We start from the raw sequence: 23,112 nt of genomic DNA, 5'->3' as shown, positions 1-23,112 counted from the left end.
GTTACTGCTGAGCAGGTACTGCTTGATGGCACTTTTGATGACACCTTCCTTCACTATACTGATGACCAAGAATAAAAACTCATGCAGTGGTAATTGATCGGGTTAGATTTGTCCTGTTTTTTAGGTACAGGACATACCTGGGAAAGTTTCCACATTGTTGGATAGATGCCAGTGCTCTAGTTGTACAGAGACAGCTTGGCTAGGAGAGCAGCAAGCTCTGCAGCACAAGTCTTCAGTACTATTGCCGGAATGTTGTCAGGGTACATAGCCTTTGCAGTATCCAGTGCTCAAACTGTTTCTTGATAAAACGTGGAATAAACCAAAATGGCTGAAGACTGGCATCTGTGCTGCTGGGGATCACTGGAGGAGGCAGTGATAGATCATACACTTTGCACTTCTGGCTGCAAATTCTTCAAGCTTATCTTTTGCGCTGATGTGTTGAGCTTTTCCATCATTGAGGATGGGGATTTTTGTGGATTCTCCCCGCCCAGTGAATGTTTAACTGTCCACCACAATGCACAACTGGATGTGACAGGTCTGCAGAGTTAGTATCTGATCCATTGGTTGAAAGATTGCTTAGCTTTGTAACTTGCTACTGATGCTGCTTGGTATGCAATTAGTCTGTTTGGTAGCTTCACCAGGTTGACGCCTCATTTTTAGGTATGCCTGGTAGTGCTCCTGGCATGCATTCACCCCCCCCCACAACATAAGAAAATGATTGAGGTTGTTGGAGATCAGTTATCTCAGCTCCAGGACATCTTTGCAGGAGTTCGCCAGGGTAGTGTCCTAGACTGAACCAGCTGCTAAATCAATGATTTTCCCTCCATCACAAGGTCAGAAGTGGCAAGGTTTGCCAACGATTGCATGATGTTCAGCTTCATTCATTACTCCTCAAATACTAAAGCAGTCCATGTTTAAATGCAACAAAATTTGGACAATGTCCAGGCTTGGGTTGACAAGTGGCAAGTAACATTCATGCCACATAAATGCCAGGCAATGACCATGTCCAATAAGAGACAATCTAATCACTCCCCTTGACATTCAATGTGTTATCATGACGGAATCCACCCCACTATCAACATCCTTGGGTCACCATTGACCAGAAACTCAACTGGATTTATCACAAACAAAATAGCTAGAAAAGCAGGTCAGAGGCCAGGAATACTGTGGCAAGTAACTCACCTCCTGACTCCCCAAAGCTTGTCCACTATCTCCAAGGCAGAAGTCAGGTGTGAGATGGAATACTACGCCCTTGCCTGGATGAGTGTAACTCTACCAACACTCAAGCAGCTTGACATCATCCAGGACAAAGTTGCCCATTTAACTGATCCCACACCCACATGCATCCTCTCCTTCTACCACTGATGCTCAGCAGAAGCAGTGTGTCCTATCTACAAGGTGCACTGCAGAAATCCACCAAAGATCCTTAGACAGTACTTTCCAAACCCAAACCCACTTCCATTAGGACATGGGCAGCAGATAGATGGGAACATAACCACCTGCAAGTTCCTCTCCAAGCCACTCCACGACCTGACTTGAAAATATATTGCCATTCCTTCACTGTCACTCTGTTAAAATCCTGAAATTCCCTCCCTTGGCATTGTGGGTCAACTCACAGCGTGTGAACTGCAGCGCTTTAAGAAGGCGGCTCATTACCTGGGTTCAAATCTCACCATGGCAGATGGTGAAATCTGAATTCAATAAAAATCTGGAATTGAAAGTCTAATGATGAACATGACATCATTGTCGAAAGTCAGGAAAAACCCATCTGGTTCACTGATTGCCTTTAGGAAAAGGAATCTACAGTTCTTACCTGTTATGGCCTACATGTGGCTCCAGATCTCTCAACTGACCTCTGCGCAATGAGGGATAGGCAATGAATGCTGGCCCAGCCAGCAACGCCCACATCCTGTGAATGAATTTTAAAAAACAACACACTTTCTCAAAGGCAACAAATGCTGGCCAGCCAACAATAACCAAGTCCCACGAGTGAATATCAAAGAAAAAGTGCCTCACGGATGCCCAGTCAATGTTGCTAGATCTGATTGAAGTCTTCCCCATTTAGCACAGTGATAATGACCAAGAACACAATGAAATGTATTCCCAGTATGAAGGCAGGATGGAGTTTCCACAAGGACTGTGTGGTGGTCACTCTGACCAACACTTATGAACGGATGATTCTGCAGCCAGCAGATTGCTAAGGATGATGACAAGTATGTTTCTGCCTCTTGCAGGCTCCCTCAACACTTGCTGCAGATCCAGTCTAGCAACTATGCCCTTTAGGCATACCCAACTCAATCAATAGTGCTGCTGCTGACGGTGAACATTGAAATCCCCAATCCAGAGTACATTTTGCGCCCTTGTCATCCTCAGTGCTTCCTCCAAGTGTTGTTCAATATGGTGGAGTACTGATTCATTAGCCAAGGGACTTCACGATGTCCGGAGTCAATGTTGAGAACTCCCAGGGCAACTCACTCCCGAAAGTATACTACTGTGCCACTACCTCTGCTGGGTCTGTTCTTCTGGTGGGACAGGACATATCCAGAGATGGCAAAGGTGGTGTCTGGGTCATTGTCTGTAAGGTATGATTCCGTGAGTATGATTACATCAAGCTGTTGCATGACTGGTCTGAGAGACAATTCTCCCAATTTTGGCACTAGTCCCTAGATGTTAGAAAAGAGGACAGCAAAGGGTCAACAGAGCTGTTTCTGCCATTGTCTCTTCTGGTGCCTATGTCAATACCAGGTTGCCTGTCCGGTTTCATTTCTTTGTTAAGACTTAGTAGTGATTGATACAACTGAGTGGCTTCTTAGGGCACATTAGAGTCCAGTTGAGGTTAACGACATTGCTGTGTGCCTGCAGTCACATGTAGGCTAGACCAGGTGAGGATGGCAGATTTCCTTTCCTGAAGGACATCAGTGTACCAGATGAGTTTTTCTGACAATTGATAATGATGGTCATCAACAGAGTCTTAATTCAAATTCCACCATCAGCTATGGTGGGATTCAAACCCAGGTCTGCAGAACATAAACTGAGTTTCTGAATGAAACTAACAATAATACTATTAGGCTATCACCTCCCCCTTGAATGTTAAACAATATTGCCTAAACAGCAGCATAGTAGTCAGAGAAAATCATCCTCATAATTTCACTACTCTCATCAGAATGTACTGTATCCAATTCAGAAGTGAGAGAAATAAAGACTGGAGCAATTCAGGCTTTTTAGCCTTGCATGGAAGCAATAAGTGATTTTAAAGTTAGACAAGGTAAGTAAAAAAGTAAATGGAAAGGAAAATTGAGATCGTAAATTGGCTCATTGTACAAGTCAAAAAAGTTTCAAATATCTACTGATACATTTCCTAATGACAATGATCAATACACAGAATAGACTATTGGATGGAGTAGTGGTGGCAAAAACCCAGAAACTGTGGAAGAAACACAGAGGAAACAACTCTAGATTTTTGACATCCATGAAGCAAGATGTGCTAAGAAAATTCACTTGTAGAACTGTGTAGACTTTATTTTGAAATGAGGAAAATTCTGGTTGCTGGCATGAGCAGAAGTGTGAGAGTCAATCACATTTAAACTATTTTCATAAAAACCGAAAGAACTGCGGATGCTGTAAATCAGGAACAAAAACAAAGTTGCTGGAAAAGCTCAGCAGGTCTGCCAGCATCTGTGAAGGAGAAAAACAGAGTTAACGTTTCAGGTCTGGTGACCCTTCCTCAGAAGTGTGCAAACTATTTTCATATTTGTTTCATTTTTGAAACTTTCAAATTCTAAATCAGGAGACTGGCTCCCTACAGGTTTTAATCAAAATATGTAAAGTTAGATAATCATAGACCATTCATTAACTGGTATTTGTTAAAATTTCAGCTAATGTACTGTCAAGTTGATTGTATTCTTAGTTAATTCATTTAACATAATGGAGCTTCCTGAAAATTAGAATAGATGCCTTTGAGCTGGCCATGACAGAATGACAGCTGCCCATGGGTGATGCAGAACATAGCTGACAGTAGTTACTTGTGTATGGGAGAATATTTGCTTAATATAGCATCTGCAAGTAGAACAATAGTAATTCTGTATAATCAAGGTTGCTTAAATGAGATAGAATGGGCAAATGTAATTGCTTACATAGATAAGAACATTTCACACTAATTAGTTGATTAAATAATTCAAGAGAAACAATCTGATACAATATTAAGAGTGAGTTTTAGTTAAGATTCTTCAGATAATCATAGGTATAGATGCTGAAGTTGTCACAGATCCACAGACATACAAAAAAAATCACTAAAAGCGTTAAAGGAAAAGATTCAAACCAGTTTCAGACAGTAAAAGCAGCTCCCTTCTCACTACAGGGAGGACAGAATACAGAGATTAGCAGACATTGGAACGTGGATTGAATGAAGAGATTAAGATACAACTTGTTAGCTATAAAATTCTAATACTAAGTGTACCAATATGACTTTGTCGGAACTGATCAAAAATCATTATTCTTTTGTATTGCCTGTAATGAGAAATTTAAAAGTTCCTGAAGTGATAGGCAAGTATCTAATTAATTAACATTTAACGCGGTGCAGCTGGTAAATGTTACTTGAATACAGTATCCACTGTGAAAAGCTTCAAGGAGAAAGATGAGAAAGTCTGGGAAAACATCAAGAAAGACTGGAGGTGGACCACAAGCCTGTCCTTCTCAGTGATCAACAAGCTTGAACTGCGTAAGATGCTGTACCCAAGAGCCAATTATAGAGTGATAACTCAGTGCCGCGGACCAACAGTAATCAAAGGGGAACATGTATGTTCCAGGTTTAAACTGTGTAAGTTACGGCATTCTAAATCATTTTGTGTTTTTGTTTTTGTCATTTTGTTTTTGCTCTGTGCTGTACCTGTGCTGTAAATCGCAATAAAGGTCATCTGAATCCGCCCTGTATCTCGGATCCTCTTTAAAAATATGGGATCTAACAATGAGTTTTACAGTAAGAGATATTAGACCATATTTGATTTCAACTTTCATACCTGAAATGAAAACCAGATGAGTCGAGATTCCTCATAGTACCGAAACATGCCATATTTAGGATCTAATAAATCTCTCATAATCAAGAGGAAAAACTCTTTCCGGACACCTCCGGCATCCACAGCTTCTTCTCCGACAAAAATGACCTAAACACAAAGAGAGATGCAGAAATTTTAATCTTGAATCTCTGCAAGTACTTTACAGATTATTGATGGAAAACAATTTGGCAACCTTATCTAAATGGAAAAGTATGTTCATTGTATAAAATGCATTATATTCCTCCTCATCAATGCAATGTCTTTCAACTAATGAGTGCTTTTCACATGTGTATTTCTATTTTTACTATTTTTTTTTAAAAGAGTAAGCACACACTAGATGGCATGCAAGATGCACCATATAGCAATGCATGAGGAGGAGGGCTAACTGCATTAGATTTCTCATAGCATTCGGTGCAACATGCTTCTGCAGTTGTAGCAGCATTGGGATAGGATTCATTTTACATGGTATTACTGAAATGGGAAGTGGGTGGGAAAGGAGAAAGCAGGAGATTACAGCTAGTGACAGACAAGGGTTGAGTTTTAGTACATTACTAAGAGCTATTAACAGTGAGGCATAAGAGAAGGTTAGGGGATACAGGGTCCACCACTAGAAAGTTGCAATGGTTGCTAGCACACTGGCTGATTGAACTGTTGCAATATAGCTAGGTTATGTCGGTACTCCCACAGCACTATTTAAGAAATATCAGGACATTGATTTAGTAACAATAAAGTAACACCAACATATGTTCAAGCCAGGATGGAGAGAGATTCGGATGTGATAGAGTTCCCATACACCTGCTGTCCTTGGGTTTGGGACATTTAGTGGAAGAAATCTTGTACAACTGTAGCCATGCTATCCTAACAAAAAAGGAATGCATAACTGAGTTAGTGGGTTCCTTGGGATCAGGCGAGATGTTTTGTTCTGGATAATGTCAAATTTCCTGATGATTGAAGTTGCAAACTTTCAGACAAGCAGAAAATGTTCCAATATACACCAAGCTTGTGCCTTGTAGATGATGGAGGGCCTCTGTAGTCAGAAGGTGAGCTGCTAACCACACTGCACTTGAACTTCTGACTGTCTCTAGTAGTCGAAGCATTCAAGAGGCTGGTCTAGCTCAGTTTCTGGTCAATGGTGGTCAGAATGGATGCTGTTAGTGGGAAATTTGGTGATTCTAATGCCTTTCAATTTTGGGGCAAGGGCAGAATTGTGTTCTCTCTTGCTGGAAGCATCCATTGCCTGGTAGTCCTTAAATTCCAAACAATCCAAAATGAAACCACTTGTGCATGTCTGTAACTCATTCTCTGATCTACACTCCCCGAGTACTAATTTATTCTCTCCATAACGTCCAAATCAGCCAATAATGATCCTCTCTGAACTCCCTTACTTTTTACCCTTCCAAAGTCAGACTTCAGCTTCAAACCTACTCTAAACCCCCTGCTACATCCCTCAATATTTTACTTGTCTTCCTCCTCTCAAAATCAATGAAACCTCAAAACCCATCGTTAACAGCTTTTGTTCGACCGTTCTAATCACTTTCTCAAAAACTCAATGCCAACTACCTTTTCGTAGTTCTCTCTCCAGTTTATAAACTTAAGGCATTTTCTTTCAGAGACACTGTATAAAAGCAAGTGCCATCAGTCTGTTTGACAAATTTCCAGTACATGGAATGCATACTTTTTATAAGATATGTACAAAGTGTGATGGCAATCAAAGATTTCCTTTTTTTTAAAAATGGTGTTTCCTTAACTCAATTCAGAGTCAATGGCAGGTGACTGAGTAAAAAAAAGTGAATGTGGTTCCTGGTTTACTTAGAGAAACTATAGGACAGACAGAGGATTAGGATATAGTAGTTTAGGAGAATAGTAGGTTAAATGATTGAGGTCAGGCTATGACTAGCTATGCTTGTATGGATAGAAAGCAAGTGAAGTAATTACGAGTTGGGCTGAATCATTGGTGGGAAAGGTCTATAAGGCCTATTAATCTCTAGTTTATTAGTTGAGCCACATGCAAGTTGACAAAGGATACATAAAATTAGAAAAAAGAAAACTTGCCTCAAACACATGTGTGGGAGAAGTGCATTCTGGTTCTTGGGTCACTGGCACCAGCACTAGGGAAAAGTGAGGGTTGTACTGTTGGACATTTGAACCATGCTAGGGTCAGTCTGCTTGCAAACTGCCTAACTAGGGAAGTAGAGAGGGTTTAAACTAAATAATGAAAGCAAAGGATTAAATGTGGAAAGATGTAATAATATCAAAAAGAGTAGGGACAAGGTGAGAGAGAAAAATATTAATGCACAAAGTAAGGGTCAGAGAGAAATAAAAGGGAGATCAGGATGTAGAATTGGCTTGGGTGGAAATTAAGAATTAGGGAAGGAAGTCACTAGTGGGTGTTGTCTCCAAGCTCCTTGACATGTACACAAGAAATTACTGGGTGCTAATAATAAAGGGATGCAGTAATCATGGATGACGTTAGTTTATATACAGATTGGAAACAAAAAAATCAGGTTGGCAGTAGTAGTCTGCAACGTTTGAGATACTTCCAGAATGTGCTGCTCTCAGGGGGACTATCAGCGAGCAGACAATTCTAGACTTGGTGTTGGGTAATGTGAAAGGATTAATTAATGACCTCGCAGTAAAGGCATCACTAAGAAGCAGCCACAATAATATGATTGATCTTTACACTCTGTTTGAAAGGGAGATGACCATGGCCTAAGAATATTATTTTTGACCTAAATAAGGGGAACTACGTGGGGGCATGAAAGCTGAGTTATCTGAAGTGAACTGGCATACTAAGCTCATGATAGGAAGCTTAACTACAAATGTAAAATCAGGATAAAGAGTTTTACAGGGAATTATAAAGAAAAGAGAGTATAAAATGGGTGCTGGTCCACTAGAAAGTGAGAAAAGGGTGTTAACAGTAGATAATAAACAAACTGCAGATGAAACGAACAAATATTTTACTTCTGTTTTTACCATAATGGATACAAAACACGTTCCAGTAACAGTTGTAAATCCGTGGATGAAAAGGATGAGAAACTTAGTAAAATTACAATCAGAAGGGAAGTGGCACTAAGCAACTGCTGGACCCCCCAGGTGACAAGCCTCTGGGACTGGGTGGCCTTCACTCTTGCATTTTAAAAGCGGTAGTCTGCCTAATGTGGTAGTCCATACCTTGGTGTTAATTTTCCAAAATTCACTAGATTCAGGAAAGGTTCCACCTGACTGGAAAGTAGCAAGATGGGAACGAGGCAGAAAGCAGGAAATTATAGGTCAGTTTAGACTGATGTCTCTCATGGGGGAAGTGTTAGAAGCGATCAAAAAAGGGACTATAGCTGCACACTTGCAAAATCTCAGAGCCATCAGGGTAAGTCAGCATTATTTTGTGAATGGGGAATCAAGTTTAATGAATTTATTGGAGCTCTTTGAAGGAGTAACAAACACTGTGAATAAAGGGGATCCTGAAGGCATGCTACACTCGAATTTCACAGAGTTAGAGCAAGTGGTCCAATAGCTACAGCCATAGTACTGTGGTTCCAAATTAAGTGAAATGTCAAACTGTGATTTATATTTTAATATGATCCTTCCATAGAGACTGTAGGTTTGATAATGTGTGATAAACTGCGTGACAGGCAGTCAAGAGAACTGTTCTCATCTGACTCTCTCTTAATGAGTTGAAGAAGAATGATACTGATATTTCCACTGGAGTCCACCTTAAAGGCAAAATAATTTGGATATGGAATACTGGAAGCATTAAACAAAGTTCAAAACAGGAACTAAAATCGAAAAGCTATTTACTATTTACAGACAAACCTACCTTCAACGGTTTCTTGAAGTCTACATTCTTGCTTTTCCTCAATACTTCCACAGTATCTTCTACGATGTGTCCCCTTCGTACAATCAGCACAAGGCAAGGGTTAACTGTATCCACCACAGGCATGAAAAAAGATGAAAAGTTTTGTCTATGTGCCTGGTCAACTGCCAACTGGAAAGTATGAAAAGTTAGTTAGTTTAATGTTGATTATATATTTAAACAAAAACATCACAAGCTGAATGTGGAGTATTTCTTAGGAAAATCGAAGAATAAAACGACAAATAAAAAAGGCTTTGCATTTTTTGGAATGTAAATTAACTTAAATCATTACAAATTTAAGATTTTCCTTCATGGCAGTAAACAAGAACCAGCTTCACAGTTCCCATTTGCCACTGTAAACACTGAACATTGTACTTTTAGAATTCAATCAATCAACTGATTTCTAAAAACCTTCAAACAAAGCTTAGTTCAGGACTATTATACAGCTTACCCATTTTAAGATATGGTCTTGAGTTAACTTCACCTCTAATATCAAAAGGATATTCTTGATAATCCAAATACAAACTCACTTAGACTGTTTTACCATGAAAAAAATTACTACTGGGTAGCTAGATTACCCTTCTCATTTTATGTCCAAGCAACCATGCCGAGTGGCCAGTGGAATCAATGTCTTAACAAATCTCTAAAATCGAACAGCAAATCACTCAGTTGCATTCAAGGGTGCAATTCACCAACATTTTCTCAAAGGCAATTAAGGACAGGTAATAAATGCTGGCTTTGCCAGTGATGTCCACATCCACTTAGAAAAAGACAAGTGGACAAGCATCATCGATAAGAGGGTTAGGTGATGACTTATTCTACACAGAATTCCCAGCACCTGATGCTCTCTCATAGCTATAATAGTATGTGTAGGGCTGGTCCAGTTATGTCTCTCCTCAATGATAGCCTCAGAAACAAACATTCATGTTGAGGCATTCATCAATCATAACATTGTTGAATATGAAGTGGAGATGGCCAGATTCTCCCATTAAATAGCATGTTAAATCTGGAACTTCTGGCATGTTTTCATCCCATCTAGGAGCAATGCAACTCAACAGCTCTATTAGACAAGTTAATTAATGTTTGCTTAAAGTCTTAGAAACAGACAATTATCTAACTAAAAATTGTGGGTCTTGCTGCATAAAAGGCGGTAGAGTCTTTACACCTCAAATATCTACTTTTTCAATTAATGTATGATGTATAAATGAAACACTGGATTAGGTTTTATAATGAAATTGAAACCAAACTTTTAGGCAAGACAGATGAAATTAGTTATCTATATGACGAAATATGGGACAGATATCAGTCACTAACCTCAGCCAAAATAAATGAGCTTAGCCACATTGTGCTAAAGAAAATGAAAGTCAAAGAAATTCACTGGTTTAAAAATGCTTCAACATTTGCACACAACAAAAACTAACAAAGCCACTGCGCGCAGATCTATTGCTGCAATGTGGGTTAATTCTCCGCCTGAAACAAACACTGATTACCTAGGTTGTACATTCATGAACAACACTGGCAATGTTTGGCATCAAAAATGACTCAAAGATGTTTAGTGACATAGACAAGACTGATTTCCTATGATTAACTCACTGTTGGATTTTGGGTCAGGTAAATGTTTCCGTAACTAAACATTTGAAAAGGGTCTCCTGCTCTCAGAATTGGAGCTCACTGTTCTTTGTGTCAGAATTACCTTCCAATACATTTAACCCTCTAACGCATGATTCAACTATTGAATAGTTATGAAAATAAAACAATCAACTATCTGAGAAGGATTTCAGGGTCAAGCATTTTAAATCTAGATATAGATAATGCCAAGTAGATGTTATTAATCTTTTTATAAAGACCACTATTTTCTTAAGATGGTACTGGTGGAAAAAAAAGTTTATTTAACAAAATCAGAAATTGCTGGAAAAACTCAGCTGGTCCGGCAGCATCTGTGGAGAGAAGGCAAAGTAAACATTTCAGGTTCAGTGACCCTTCTTCAGAACTGATTTTATTTCTGATTTCCAGTAGCCACAGTTTTTTGGTTTTTTTGTTAAATGGTTATTTAACTTTTGTTGTCATTGTATTTAAAACAAGCCACCATTGGCACACGAGACTAATTTAACCAAATACTATTAACAGTAAATAGGACATTCGCCAGTTCTAATGAAAGGTCAGCAAGTTAGAGAAGTTAACTGCTTTTCTCTGATCTGAGTATTTCCAGCATTTTTTTAATCTTTGTTTTAGCTTTCTATTTGAAAGTGATCAAAGGTAGCGTTCTTTTTACCAAATTTCTGAACTATTAAGTAAAACTTACGCAGCTTTTAATCGACTGTACTAGATGAACTGAAAGAACTCTCACCTGCATTTGTAAGATGGCATCAGTCTGTAAGAGTGTCGTTTTTGCTTGAGCGTCAAATACAAATGGATAAGTACAAATTGTAATTGGCATATCTGGCAACTAAAAGGAATTTTAATAAATGAAGTATTCATCACATGGTGTGAAGACATTTCCATTCTTAAATATTACACAAGGACAATTTGGAAAGGGGTCTAAAAGCTAGATTTTAGATCAAAAGCTGCAAATAAATACACAATACAAAACAGGGACAACAGGCAGAAAACAAATCTACTTGTGACGTGCTCCAATGCCCAAGTGGCAAATTTTGCCAAGATAAGAATGAAAAATTAATGCTTGGCTGTATCGACTTGCAACTCCAAATAATGTAAAGAAAGTAACTAGCATTGATATCACATTTCAGAATGTATCAAAGTGTTTTCCAATAAATGAAGATGACTTCTTTTTGAAGTGTAGTCATTGTTGGAATGTAAAGAACGCAAGTCCAATTGCACACATTCCACAAACAGAAATGTGAGGATGACTGCTAGGATTCATATTAATCAACATATCCACATTGACCAGGGAGAACTTCTTTAGAGTGCCATGAGGCTTAAACTTCACATGACAGAACAGAAGTCATTTAAAAAAAGCATTCCATCAGTACTGCATTAAAGTATGATTTTTAAATTTTGTAGCCAGGTCTCTAGAGCAGGACTTGAATATATAGCCGTCTGGCTCAAGACCACCACTGAGTCACGAAGAATTATAAATTGTATGGGAATTTCATTATCGATGCTCCTTGACATGAAAACCTAGATCACTTGAGACAGGGAACAGATTGTTCACAGGGGCCTGGATAAAAAAAAAAACTTGATTGTTTTGCTAACTCCAGCCTCAGGACTCAGACAGAAGGCCAGACTTTTCTAATATTTATGAATGAGCTTCGTGACTAGTGTTGCAATGTTTCTCCCCGCTGGAGTTGTATTTTTAATTAATTTATCGGATTTAGTATTGTTGGCAAGGAACAGTATTTGTTGCCATTGAATCAAACCTGGAAATTCTTCGTTAACCAAGCAATTTTCATTTACTCAATTTGTAATTATGCAATGTTACACTACATTATTAAGTTCTGTTCCTTTTTTCACCTTCAATTAGGTTTTTAAGGAACAAATCCCACAAAAACAAAAAGGAGCAAATCATCTGATAGGCCTTGGTGGAACGTTCCCAGGTTCTGAATGTTGTGGACATTGGCATGAAATTTCGGAAAACAGCGTGAGATTGGCAGTGAGGAAGTTCCTACTGTTGAGAGCCAACAATCCCATTGTCTAACCAAGTGCCCACTGGTAAGACAAGATTTGCACTCAAGAGCAGCAAGAGGCCTGTTTGCATGTATTAGCATGCATTAAAAATCCTCATTATGACATCATTGCATCTCATTGATTTGCAGCTTCCTATTTTTGCACCCACTGTATAAAACCCAAGTAGCAACAACCCCTGACATGAATGTCAGAGCAGTAACCCTGCTCCTTTGACCCTTTAAGGGTACTCTCTCAAGGTATGCTCCATGGGCAGTGACCACACACATCTCCCATCCGACAGGACCTCCAGGTCCCCATTGGTGAAACCTGATGCCAATTACCCTCTGTCTGATCTATCCAAGGCAAAAATAAAGGTCTAAATCAGCTGCAGAATAGCTGGGCTGGGCATTAAAGATGGGGTTGACACCAGGAATCCTGGCCAGTATTTTTGCTTGTAGCAGGTGGGAGAAATAAGGTGACTTTGGGAGGATACTGAGAGAAAACGTGCTAGGACCTCTGGAGACAAACCTCCATGAAAATCACCAAAAATGACACTTAGTCAATTTCTGGTAAAAGTCAGCCCTAAACACGAACCTATAAGGCTGGTTTCTCACTGGAGGTGCAGTAATACAGAATTATCCCTCCTGAAATTACATAAATGAAAACTAACAAATTTGTAAGAAAATCTCAGTTGAGTGGATTTATTTAGAGTTAATTAAATATAGTAATTTTAAACTCTTACTTACAACTCCAAATACTTGGTGTTGAATCCAGTTTACATAATCATTCCTGATGTCTATCAGATCTTGCACTTCATGGATATAGAATTTATCATACTGAATTATCTGTCCCGATTTCTCATTTACCTACATTAAAAGTTTAAGCATGGAGAAATAGAATTTCAAAGAAGATTGATTTTAACATAAGTGTAGACAATTATTCCTGAGCATGCTTGATTAAATATCCAAATATTAAATGTCAAGAATTTATGTAAACATTTTGCCATGGACTTACCCTATGGAGAATTGCCAATACCTCCAGGGCAGTTTTCAGAAAATTATTCCATGTTCTTCGTTCAGAGTTAGCCATTCCAACCTTGGTTAGTCTCAGAAGAAATACTACAACATCCTTATAAAGTTCCACAACCTTCTGAAAGAACGCAGGTTCAAATGTGGCCCACCAATTTTCTACGGTTAATGATTCAGAATTTGTAAATAACTTTGCAATAATATCAAAGCAAAATGTGGACTATGCTAGTTACTGAAGCTCAGAATTTAAGCTCCCCATTAGGTATATTGAAAGGATGCATTAGAAATTAAAATACCAATCTATGTTTTAAACAGTAGCCTGTCACCATTTTTAATTATGTCACCTTAAGGCACAATATGCAAAAGATTAAGAAAGAAATATGCTGCTTTTCGGGAGAAGAGCAGAACTTGTGCACAGGGTGCTGCGAGCGCGCATCTTTGGGACTTCAAATGCAGCTGATTCAATGGAAAATATTTGAGACAGTGACTGTGGAAACCTGTTTTACACAAATATGCATTTATCTATTACTTTGGTTACATAAAATCCAACTTCTATGAAAGATGAATAAGGCCACACTAAAACAAATTCTTGCTTAGTCACAATCACACCTACATTTCATTTGATCAATCATCAAGCTAGATCCCATACTTAACAGACTTAAATAAAGGTAAGCAAACTCTCCCAAAATACACAATATAACTGTTATCCTAGATTATTAACATTTTTAAAATATCTGCACTTATACAAAATATATTTACCAAGTACTTTCAGTGGCACTTTTTCAAGCTTTACTATAGCCATTCCAAATGGAATGGCTAACGTTATGTAGTTGTTGACATCGTTCATGGGTGGGCACTCTGGAAGAGTAACATAGATTCTCAAGGCCTCTACATCAGGTGGGGAATGAGAAAGTCTTGGGATCAAATTTTTTTCCATACTAGCTGTTATCTAGAGATAAAGGATATTGGTTAACAAACAGAAGCAATAGTGATCTCAACTTTTAGAATGCTAAGGCCTGATTCTAACTCTTTATCTTAATTCCTCGTTTAAAAGTTTACAGAAATCGGTCAGATCAACAAGAGGGAACACCCCAGTCACGACAGAGTACATTCAAAACTGAATAGTGGCCAAGATGCAGCAAGCATTTATTGTTAGCAAAGACAAGCACTGCTTAACAAATGTTTTTGTTTCATTAACTTAGACCTTCACTTTTTATAGTGATGGAGTGTTTAGCATAATATGATAACGCCCTATTTAATTTTCCATGTTACTCAAGAACATCTCTGCTCCATTCTAATTCCACCCCAAGTAATTTCTCATCAAAAGCCATAAAATTAACTTAACCTTTGACAGTTAATGCCAATCAGATTTAGATGAACACAGAAAGATAACTTGAATATCTATCATGAACTAGAAATCTCACATGGGAGTTCAGTCTTAGGGCAAACAGGATGGTGAGAGTCTGGATACCATGCTAATAATATTCCTGGGGTAGGCTAGGGTATGTTGCTAAACTACATAATATAATCTATCATCTACTTTACATATGTTAGAAACATATACAAACTAATCAGTGGATTTATTGGCTTAAACTACTTTAGACGTGTTCAACATGTCTAACAATGAGTCACACTACCTTCTGCCTGCCAGGGACCCCACTTTACGATGGCTGATCACGAAATCTCTGGTTTCCTGGCACCAGTCATAATTTCAAACAACATGAAAATACTTCCAGTGCCTTCTCTTCAAATTTTCACAAAGCTTCACAACTGACGAACATCTCCTGACTGAACCGCAGATGACTAGGCCTTTCCTCCTCCTTAACAACTTCTTGTGCCATCTTAAATCTATATGCAAATTACCAACTGTATGATATACCAAGATTCAATTCCAGACCTATGGTGTCTACATTCCAAAATCCTGAGATTGTGACCTAATTATGTTATGACACAGAAATAGCCAGCCAAACAAAATCAGCTTAACACTGAATTTACAAAACGGTGAAATTAAACCATTCAATGACCCTCAAAATTGCCCAATTGGTCCTAACCAGACTTTACAAATAATAGTTCTTGGACATCACGTTTACAAATTAAATAAAAATTGACAATTTATTATGAATAATCTAACTTTAGCCAAACAAAAAGAAACAATATCATATAACTAAGGCCCAATTTCATTCAGACAGACGGACAATGTTAAGGGATAAATTGTAAAGAAGAATTGCAATTTTCCAATTGAATAAACCATTTCAAATGATAATAACCAGGGCTTCATGAAACGCTTAGACAATGATTTGTTCGCAGGCAAATACAACTGTATACCTTGCTTGAATTCCAAAGTCACCAGTTTCAGGAGACCTCGAAAAATATTTATGCATGTCTTACAGACTGGGATTCTTTTCTCAGAACCGTCCTAACTCAACAGAAAACAAGAGAGAGGAAACACATCAGCGGTCACCAGTTTCCAAAAAAAAAATCTTACTGCCTCTTGCTAAAACCCAGTCAGAATTGGCGTTCTCTCTTTTCTTCAACCAACATTCTGTAGTTGGCTGCTTAGCACTGATCCTCTGTTGGTTGACCAACTCAACAACCAATCAAATGCCAGCCCTGAGCATAGTAACAACTCAGTGCTGATTCTTCTAGCGTCCTTAGAACTATAATTAAGTTCCATGCATTTCCAGGCCAGTTCCCATGAGCAAACATCTATCTTTGCTCTCATCTCCCTTAAATCAAGCTACTTTTCAAAGTTCCTACTCTTAACCTCAATGCTCAGTTCCAAAGAATTGGAGAAAAATAAAAGGAAAAGAGTGAGGTGTTCCACATTACATCATGCAAAACAAACCAATCTTTTGCTAGGATAATTGGTACAACACAAATCAGATAGATTAGTATGGAAATTTGATATAAAATGCAAATCCAAACTTATGGTCCTGTACTTCTGAACAAGTGGCTCTGACTTTCTACAATCTCTTTCAATCAGGAGAAATTAAGTTAGCCACAAGATTCAACAGTGCTATAAAGTGTGGCATTTTATTGTATAAGATGCACATTTATTCAACAAATGAAAATAGTTTATTCTCCTTACTTCATGTTGATGTATATTCAATGTGAAGTGTACTATGTTACCTGACCAAAACCTGATTAAATTTGTAGATGATGATTAATTGTAAATATTAAATCAAGATTGAGGAGTTAAAAAAACACTTGAACCTACTCAGGGAAGGATCTCAACCAATCTGCTGCCAGAACATAAAGTTATATTCTACTAAAGTTCTATTAAAGAGAGACAACTTTGCGAACTATACCTGCTGCAAAATCCGAGGATGGTCAGAGTGTATGAGTCTGTGGAATAAAAGCCTAGCTGCATTCATATCAATCCCAGAGAATTTGGAACTGGTTTTATAATGATCATCATTACTGAAACAAAAATGCTATCAATTAGTTTTGATATGGTTGAGTGTTACAACACATACTTAAAAGAACTACGATAGCACACGTGAAATCATAATACATTGCTTATTAACCCACTGTTGACCACAAAATTACATTATTACTCTGATGAGCCTCATGTGTGAAACACTCAAAATAGAGATTGACCCAAAATTAAACCAAACATTTGTCCATAAATAATTCCATTTTGCAACAACATTTATGAAATAAAAAGTAGAGAAAAAGTGAACTAGAAAAGGATGAGTTTTGGTTTGTTTTGTTCTGTAAAGATTAATTTAATGGTTGATAATTATAAATAAACCAGCTAGAGTCAAGTATAATTCATTGGACTGCTGTCATCCAACTATCCAAACAGTCAATCACCTTAAAGGATTTTCACAGACACGCTAATAGGAAACCAAACTGCATGATGTTTTCCAGAGAACAAATTAAAGATTGCTTATGAAGGCAGTACAGGTTAAAATATTCTCAAAATTAATAATCTCACAATGTAGCTCAAGAAACCTGCACATTAATCAATTAAACAGTAGTCTTAACTGCAAAAAAAACCACAGGGCAAGTTCTATTGATCAAATTTTGTTATTCTCGTCACTATTCAAATATATACCTGACACAAGAGACCTGACTGAACAAGATGTAACGTTTTACGGGGTACCTAAAGAATGATGCAAGAGCAGGGGAAAAATAAAATCAAAATTTTCTCTGATTTCAACGATTGCTGATTAGTTTGTAAATAGCACAGACTGTGACAGAGCATACAGTAACAGACTACATCTTCATATTTTTGAAAGAGTTGGGTAAGCAACACTGACAACCGAATGTTAATTTTGCTCGTGTTGTGGGGAAGTTAAGTCCAGTGTCTGCAAGTTGAGACAAGAGCTAAAATGATTTTAAGAAGTATATAGATACTGGTATTTGCATGTCAGATAGCTGTTTCAAATACGATTGACAGTTATCCAAATCCAGAAAGAATCCTAATAACTGTGCTCAGGGATATTTAAATAAGCTGCAGATGTCCAAAATTGAAATCACTTTCAAATTTCCAGAAGAAAAAGTAGTATCACAAACACCTGCAGTGAAAAAAATATAAAGATATAAAATATATTCATATATGAACGTGCTATCTCTGTAAGAGTCCTTGATGAATTTCTGCAGTGCATTTTGTAGAACATACACAATCACAGCTGAGTGTAACAGTGATAGAGGGAGTCCACGTTTAAGGGCTGGTACCCATCAAGCCGATGGTGTCAAGCTTCTCTAGTGCTGTTGGAGCTACAGACACCCAGGCAAGTGGGGAGCATTCCAACACATTTCCAAATTGTGCCTTGTAAATGATGGACAGACTTTGGAGAGTCAGGAGAGAAGTCACCCAGTGCAGGATTCCTAGCCTCTGACCTGCTTTTGTACCAATTATTTATTTAGCTAGCCCAAAGCAATGGTAATCCTCAGGATGACGACAGTGAGGGATTCAGCAATGATAATGTCAGTTGAATGTCAACTGAAATGTTCAATTCTCTGGCAGTTGTGAGGTGTGAACTGTGCTGAACAATGGATAATTATCAGTCAACATCTCCACTTCTGACATTGTGATGGAGGAAGGTCACTGATGATGAAGCAGCAGAAGATGAAAGGATGTAGAAGACTAACCTGAGGGACTCCTGCAGAGATGCCCTGAAGCTAAGATTACTGACTTCCAATAGTCACAACCATCTTTTTGTGCCTAGTATGATTCCAACCATTGACTCCAGTTTTTCTAGGGCTCCTTGATGCCAAACTCAGTCAAATGTGACCTGATGTTGAGGGTGGTCACTCTCAGCTTACCTCTGGAGCCAAGGTCTTTTGCCACTGATTGAAGTAAGGTTGTAATGAGGTCAGGAGCTCAGTTGCGCTGGCAGATCTCGGAGCATCAAAGGGCAGGTTATTGCGAGGAAGTGCTGCTGATGATCAAAAATAGACTGATAGGACAGAAATTGGCTGGGTTGGATTTGTCCTGCTTTTTGTGCATAAGGCTTACATGGATAACTTTCATAATTGTCAGGTAGATGTCAGTACTGTAGCTGTGCTAGAACAGTTTTGATAGGGACACGACTAGTTCTGGAGCATGTTTTCAATACTATTACCAGAATAGTGTCAGGGCCTAAGCTTTTGCAGTATGCTTTGCATGCAGCTGTTTCTTGATACCATGTGGGGTAAATAGAGTTGGCTGAAGATTGTCATCCCCTGCTGGGGATCTCTGAAAGAGACAGATCATTCAGTCAGCACCCGAGTGATGGTGAATGCAAATACTTCACTAATTTGTGTTGCTGAGCCAACCTTACCGTTGAGTCTTCCATCCATTCTATTACTATTTGACAAGGTGCAGATTTTAGCTAACAGGTAACAGAAACAATTGAAATGTGAGGAGAAACGTTTTCACACAGCGAATGGATGGCAATCTGGAATACACTAACTGAGTGTGTGATGAAGCAGGTTCAATTGAAGTTTTCCAAATAATGATCCAAATTTTTCTGAAAAGGAAGACTGTGCAGGATCGCTGAAAGAATGTGAGGAAATGGCAATGGTGAATTACTCTTTCACAGTATAGAACGCCCCATGTGGCCTTGTTCTGTGCTATAACCATTCTGTGATTCACTGAATGGGATCTTGGAAAAAGGTTTAACATATTCTAGACATGTTCTAATCACAAGAAACTTGAATCCCAAATTTTACTGTTTGAGGGTTTCTCTAATCCCTACGTGAATATACAATTACAGAACTGATTAATTGCTTTTATATGTGCTGTATGTGGGTATTCAAATAAAGAAACACATTGGAAAGCTACAACACAAGTTCAAACTCAATATGGATTTAATATTCAAAATGTAACTGAAAATAACTACCATCAAGACGAGTACGTATCTACTGTAGGTCACAGATTAAAACACATGAAGATACATGAGTGGTGGCTAATGCACTAACACAATATTAAATCACTAATAGAAATGACAAACATAGAAAAGTGAAAAATATTCCAAAAGAATTCCCATGACCACATACTAATGAGGTTAAAAAATAACTTCTCGTTTGCGTGAAGGAAATGTTCAAATCAACAGTGATGGACAACTTGACTTTCAGATGCCATGAGTTCCAAATACAGTATGTGGCGAGATCACAGGATATCATGAAATGCTAAGGATTTCTCTCAGACTCTAACTTTTGCTAAGTATCTTGGCTTATCCCTGAATATCAAATCTTTTGCGTTCCATTTAATTCTTTTGTGATAAAAAGACCAGTCTTGTTCAAGTATCCTAAATCTAAAACCATCCGGGACTGTTGGTCTTCCTGGTGACATGAAATTTCTACAGTCTGAGATGCTACAAGACACAGCACTGGAACTAAGATGTCATCCTTGTTCAATTTTGATGAGACTAATCTCTAGAATCAATCATATCAAAAGGAGGTTCCCAGTATTTCACAGATTCCTTAATAAACTTTTGTTCAAAAAACTTCACAATTGCTAACCCATATAAAGGTAGGTAACAAAGACAATGTTTCTTATGATTTTGGAAAACTGTCATTGATGCAAAACTGTTTCGCTAAATCATTCAACAATCGAACATGATGCGTTGCTTATTATGCTTTTTAATGCTCTGAAATATTGAAGAATTATTATTTAGTTTGCAATCTTGAAAATGTCAAAATTTTATACTATACCTCAAGGCAAGAAAGCTTCCATTTAAGCAACCAGCTGATGAGAACACTGTATCGATTTCACTATGAAAAAAATAGAAATCACATTGGACAAATGAATTCACAAGTGTTCTGATTTACTCATAACTATCTTTGATACTTTTTTTTCTCTATTTCAACTTTAGTTTCTACATTTAGTAGTATATTGCACATCCTCTGCAGGGATAAATTACTAGAGAACATTTCAAAGAATGTCAAACATTTCTTTCCTTTTGTAGACAAAGTAACTTTCATTCTCTTTTGATCTGTCACTCTGGCTTTTCACAGGTATGCTGAAGGAAACATGCCTCAACCTCAGAGTATAAGCGCACAGGACCTTCAACAATTAGAACAAAAAAGATCAATATCTTGATATGCTCTACAGCAAATATGACTGAGCAGTGGAATGAAGAATTAATCTTTCTGTAATTCAGTAAGGACTAATGTGGTAGAGAATTTTGGAGGTGGTCTTCTAAGCATTACTTTTAAACTTTTGTTTTTAAAAAAAGTGTTGCCAAAATGGATCACAAACAGTATAGAAGTATGAATGCTACTCTGGTTTGCTACCAAATCGTTTTACAATTGCTCTCATTAGTTGCTGTATGAGCAAAATTAGTCTTCACTTTTGTCTGATGAATTAGGAAATACCAGGAAAACATCAGAGAATCTTCACCTTGTAATGATTTCTGACGCACACCAACCGTCCCCCTCCAGTAAAATATTGATATCCTAAGCTCAGAGAATCCAATGTTAACTTTGTGAAGAAAAGTACTTCTCTCATCAATTGGAATTAAATCAAACTTGGAATTAATGTTATACTAGACTGAAGTACTGAGCTATATGAGTGCCTTGTAATTTGTCATAATTATGAGATGTGGGTTGGTTGGCTGGAAGACTGTTTTGCAATGCCAAAAGCGAGGGTTCAATTACCACACTGGCTAAGGTTAGCATGAAGGATTCTACTTCTCAACCTCTCCCCTTGCCTGAGATATGGTGTCTCTCAGCTTGAATCACCATCGGGGTTACCTCTCTTTCTAATGAGAGAGCAGCCCATGATCTGGCAACTATAACATCTTTACCTTTACATACAAGATAATCGATTACTACACCAGGAAAAAAAAACAATAACTTGAAAGGTCAAAGGACTAGGGTTAACAATTTTGATTCAAGTCACAAAACTAAATAAAGATCAAAGGAAAGGGCATTCTAAAGAATAGGATCAAATTTTCTCTAAGTCCTATCATTTCAATATTTGAAACAATATGAGCATTGACCCACTGCACCACCAGAATAATAAGATATGCTTAAAGAACTAGGAAAGGGGTCCACAATAATGCAGGAAGCTCACTATATAGTAACTCCGGACAGGACAAACCGCTATACAGACTTTTATTTAAAAACCATCCATCTTTAATCTCAGATAACACATTAAACCAAAGTTCCATTTGCCATGCCATGTTTGAACAGCAGAAAGTAGTTCTTTTGCTGAACCAGCTAAGTCACCTCTCAACTGCCAAACGAAATCGCTAGATTTAGAGGTCATTTGTTTCAATGTCGTTTCTGGGAATTTGCCAAATGCAAATTAATCATATATACTAACAAAATTTTCACAAGTGACTATACTTCAACAATCCACATTTTAAACCTACTCTGCAAGATGACAACATCCCTCCTAAAAATCCAGTCAAGGTTTGGTATCTTGAGCTATGGACACCAGAACAATTCCTATAAAGAACTAAAAGCAACAGATCTGGAAATGGTCAGAATCTTAATACAAAAATAATGTTAAGTTCTCGGTTTTGAAAGCGACCATGACCTGTAATGTTACACAATTTGAAAAAAAAAGTTTCTGAATGAACAGTCCACTTGTCAAGATCAATTCTGTCTCTGCTGAGAACAAAGTCATTTCATTCTGTTTGCCTATAAGATACTGACCCCAAAGGAAGACAATGGATACAACAGACAAATGTACAGAGAATTAAAGTATACAGAAGAAAGCAAAGAAGGTTGATGTCCTTGTTTGATGGCAATGGTAGATTGGGGGATATGCTCAGCCATGAGGTATTGCAGTATGAATCTGCTGCAACTGACAGGCCTGTGCCACGTGGATATCCAGTCTTCAGTTGCTAGATCTGTACGAAGTCTATCCTATTTAGTATGGTAATAGTGCCACACCACACAATTTAAGTGAATGTGAATTTATCAAAGTAAAGACAGGTCTTGTCTCCACAACTCTGTGCAATAGTGACTCTTACTGATACAGTCATGGACAGATAAATGTGGAGGAGGCAGACTGGTGAGGATGAGATTAAGTATGTTTTTCGCTCTTGACAGTTCCTTCACCACCTGTCACAGAACCAAGTCTAGCAACAATGTCCTTTAGGACTCAACTAGTTCA

At 37.9% G+C, this 23,112-nt stretch overlaps 1 protein-coding gene across 4 annotated transcripts in view; it reads right to left on the bottom strand.

The window, feature by feature from the left end:
• herc4 (HECT and RLD domain containing E3 ubiquitin protein ligase 4) overlaps positions 1-23,112 on the bottom strand; it is a 91,686-nt gene that overhangs the window by 26,576 nt on the left and 41,998 nt on the right. For all 4 annotated transcript variants that reach the window (XR_007264264.1, XM_048608711.1, XM_048608712.1 and 1 more), the window contains exons 10-17: positions 20,700-20,759; positions 16,862-16,973; positions 14,313-14,502; positions 13,540-13,712; positions 13,272-13,391; positions 11,249-11,347; positions 8,866-9,033; positions 5,016-5,159 (exon numbers count right to left, since the gene is read on the bottom strand). Coding sequence is in view for 3 of the 4 variants with exons in the window: in XM_048608711.1 (XP_048464668.1) it covers positions 5,016-5,159; positions 8,866-9,033; positions 11,249-11,347; positions 13,272-13,391; positions 13,540-13,712; positions 14,313-14,502; positions 16,862-16,973; positions 20,700-20,759 (1,066 nt within the window). In the remaining variant the exon portion in view is untranslated. The remainder of the gene's footprint in view (positions 1-5,015; positions 5,160-8,865; positions 9,034-11,248; positions 11,348-13,271; positions 13,392-13,539; positions 13,713-14,312; positions 14,503-16,861; positions 16,974-20,699; positions 20,760-23,112) is intronic.

This window comes from Rhincodon typus, chromosome 20 (genome assembly GCF_021869965.1).
Source record: "Rhincodon typus isolate 14 chromosome 20, sRhiTyp1.1, whole genome shotgun sequence".
NCBI lineage: Eukaryota > Metazoa > Chordata > Chondrichthyes > Orectolobiformes > Rhincodontidae > Rhincodon > Rhincodon typus.
Note: the sequence above shows the minus strand (reverse complement) of the source record. Positions and strands in the feature narration are given on the sequence as shown.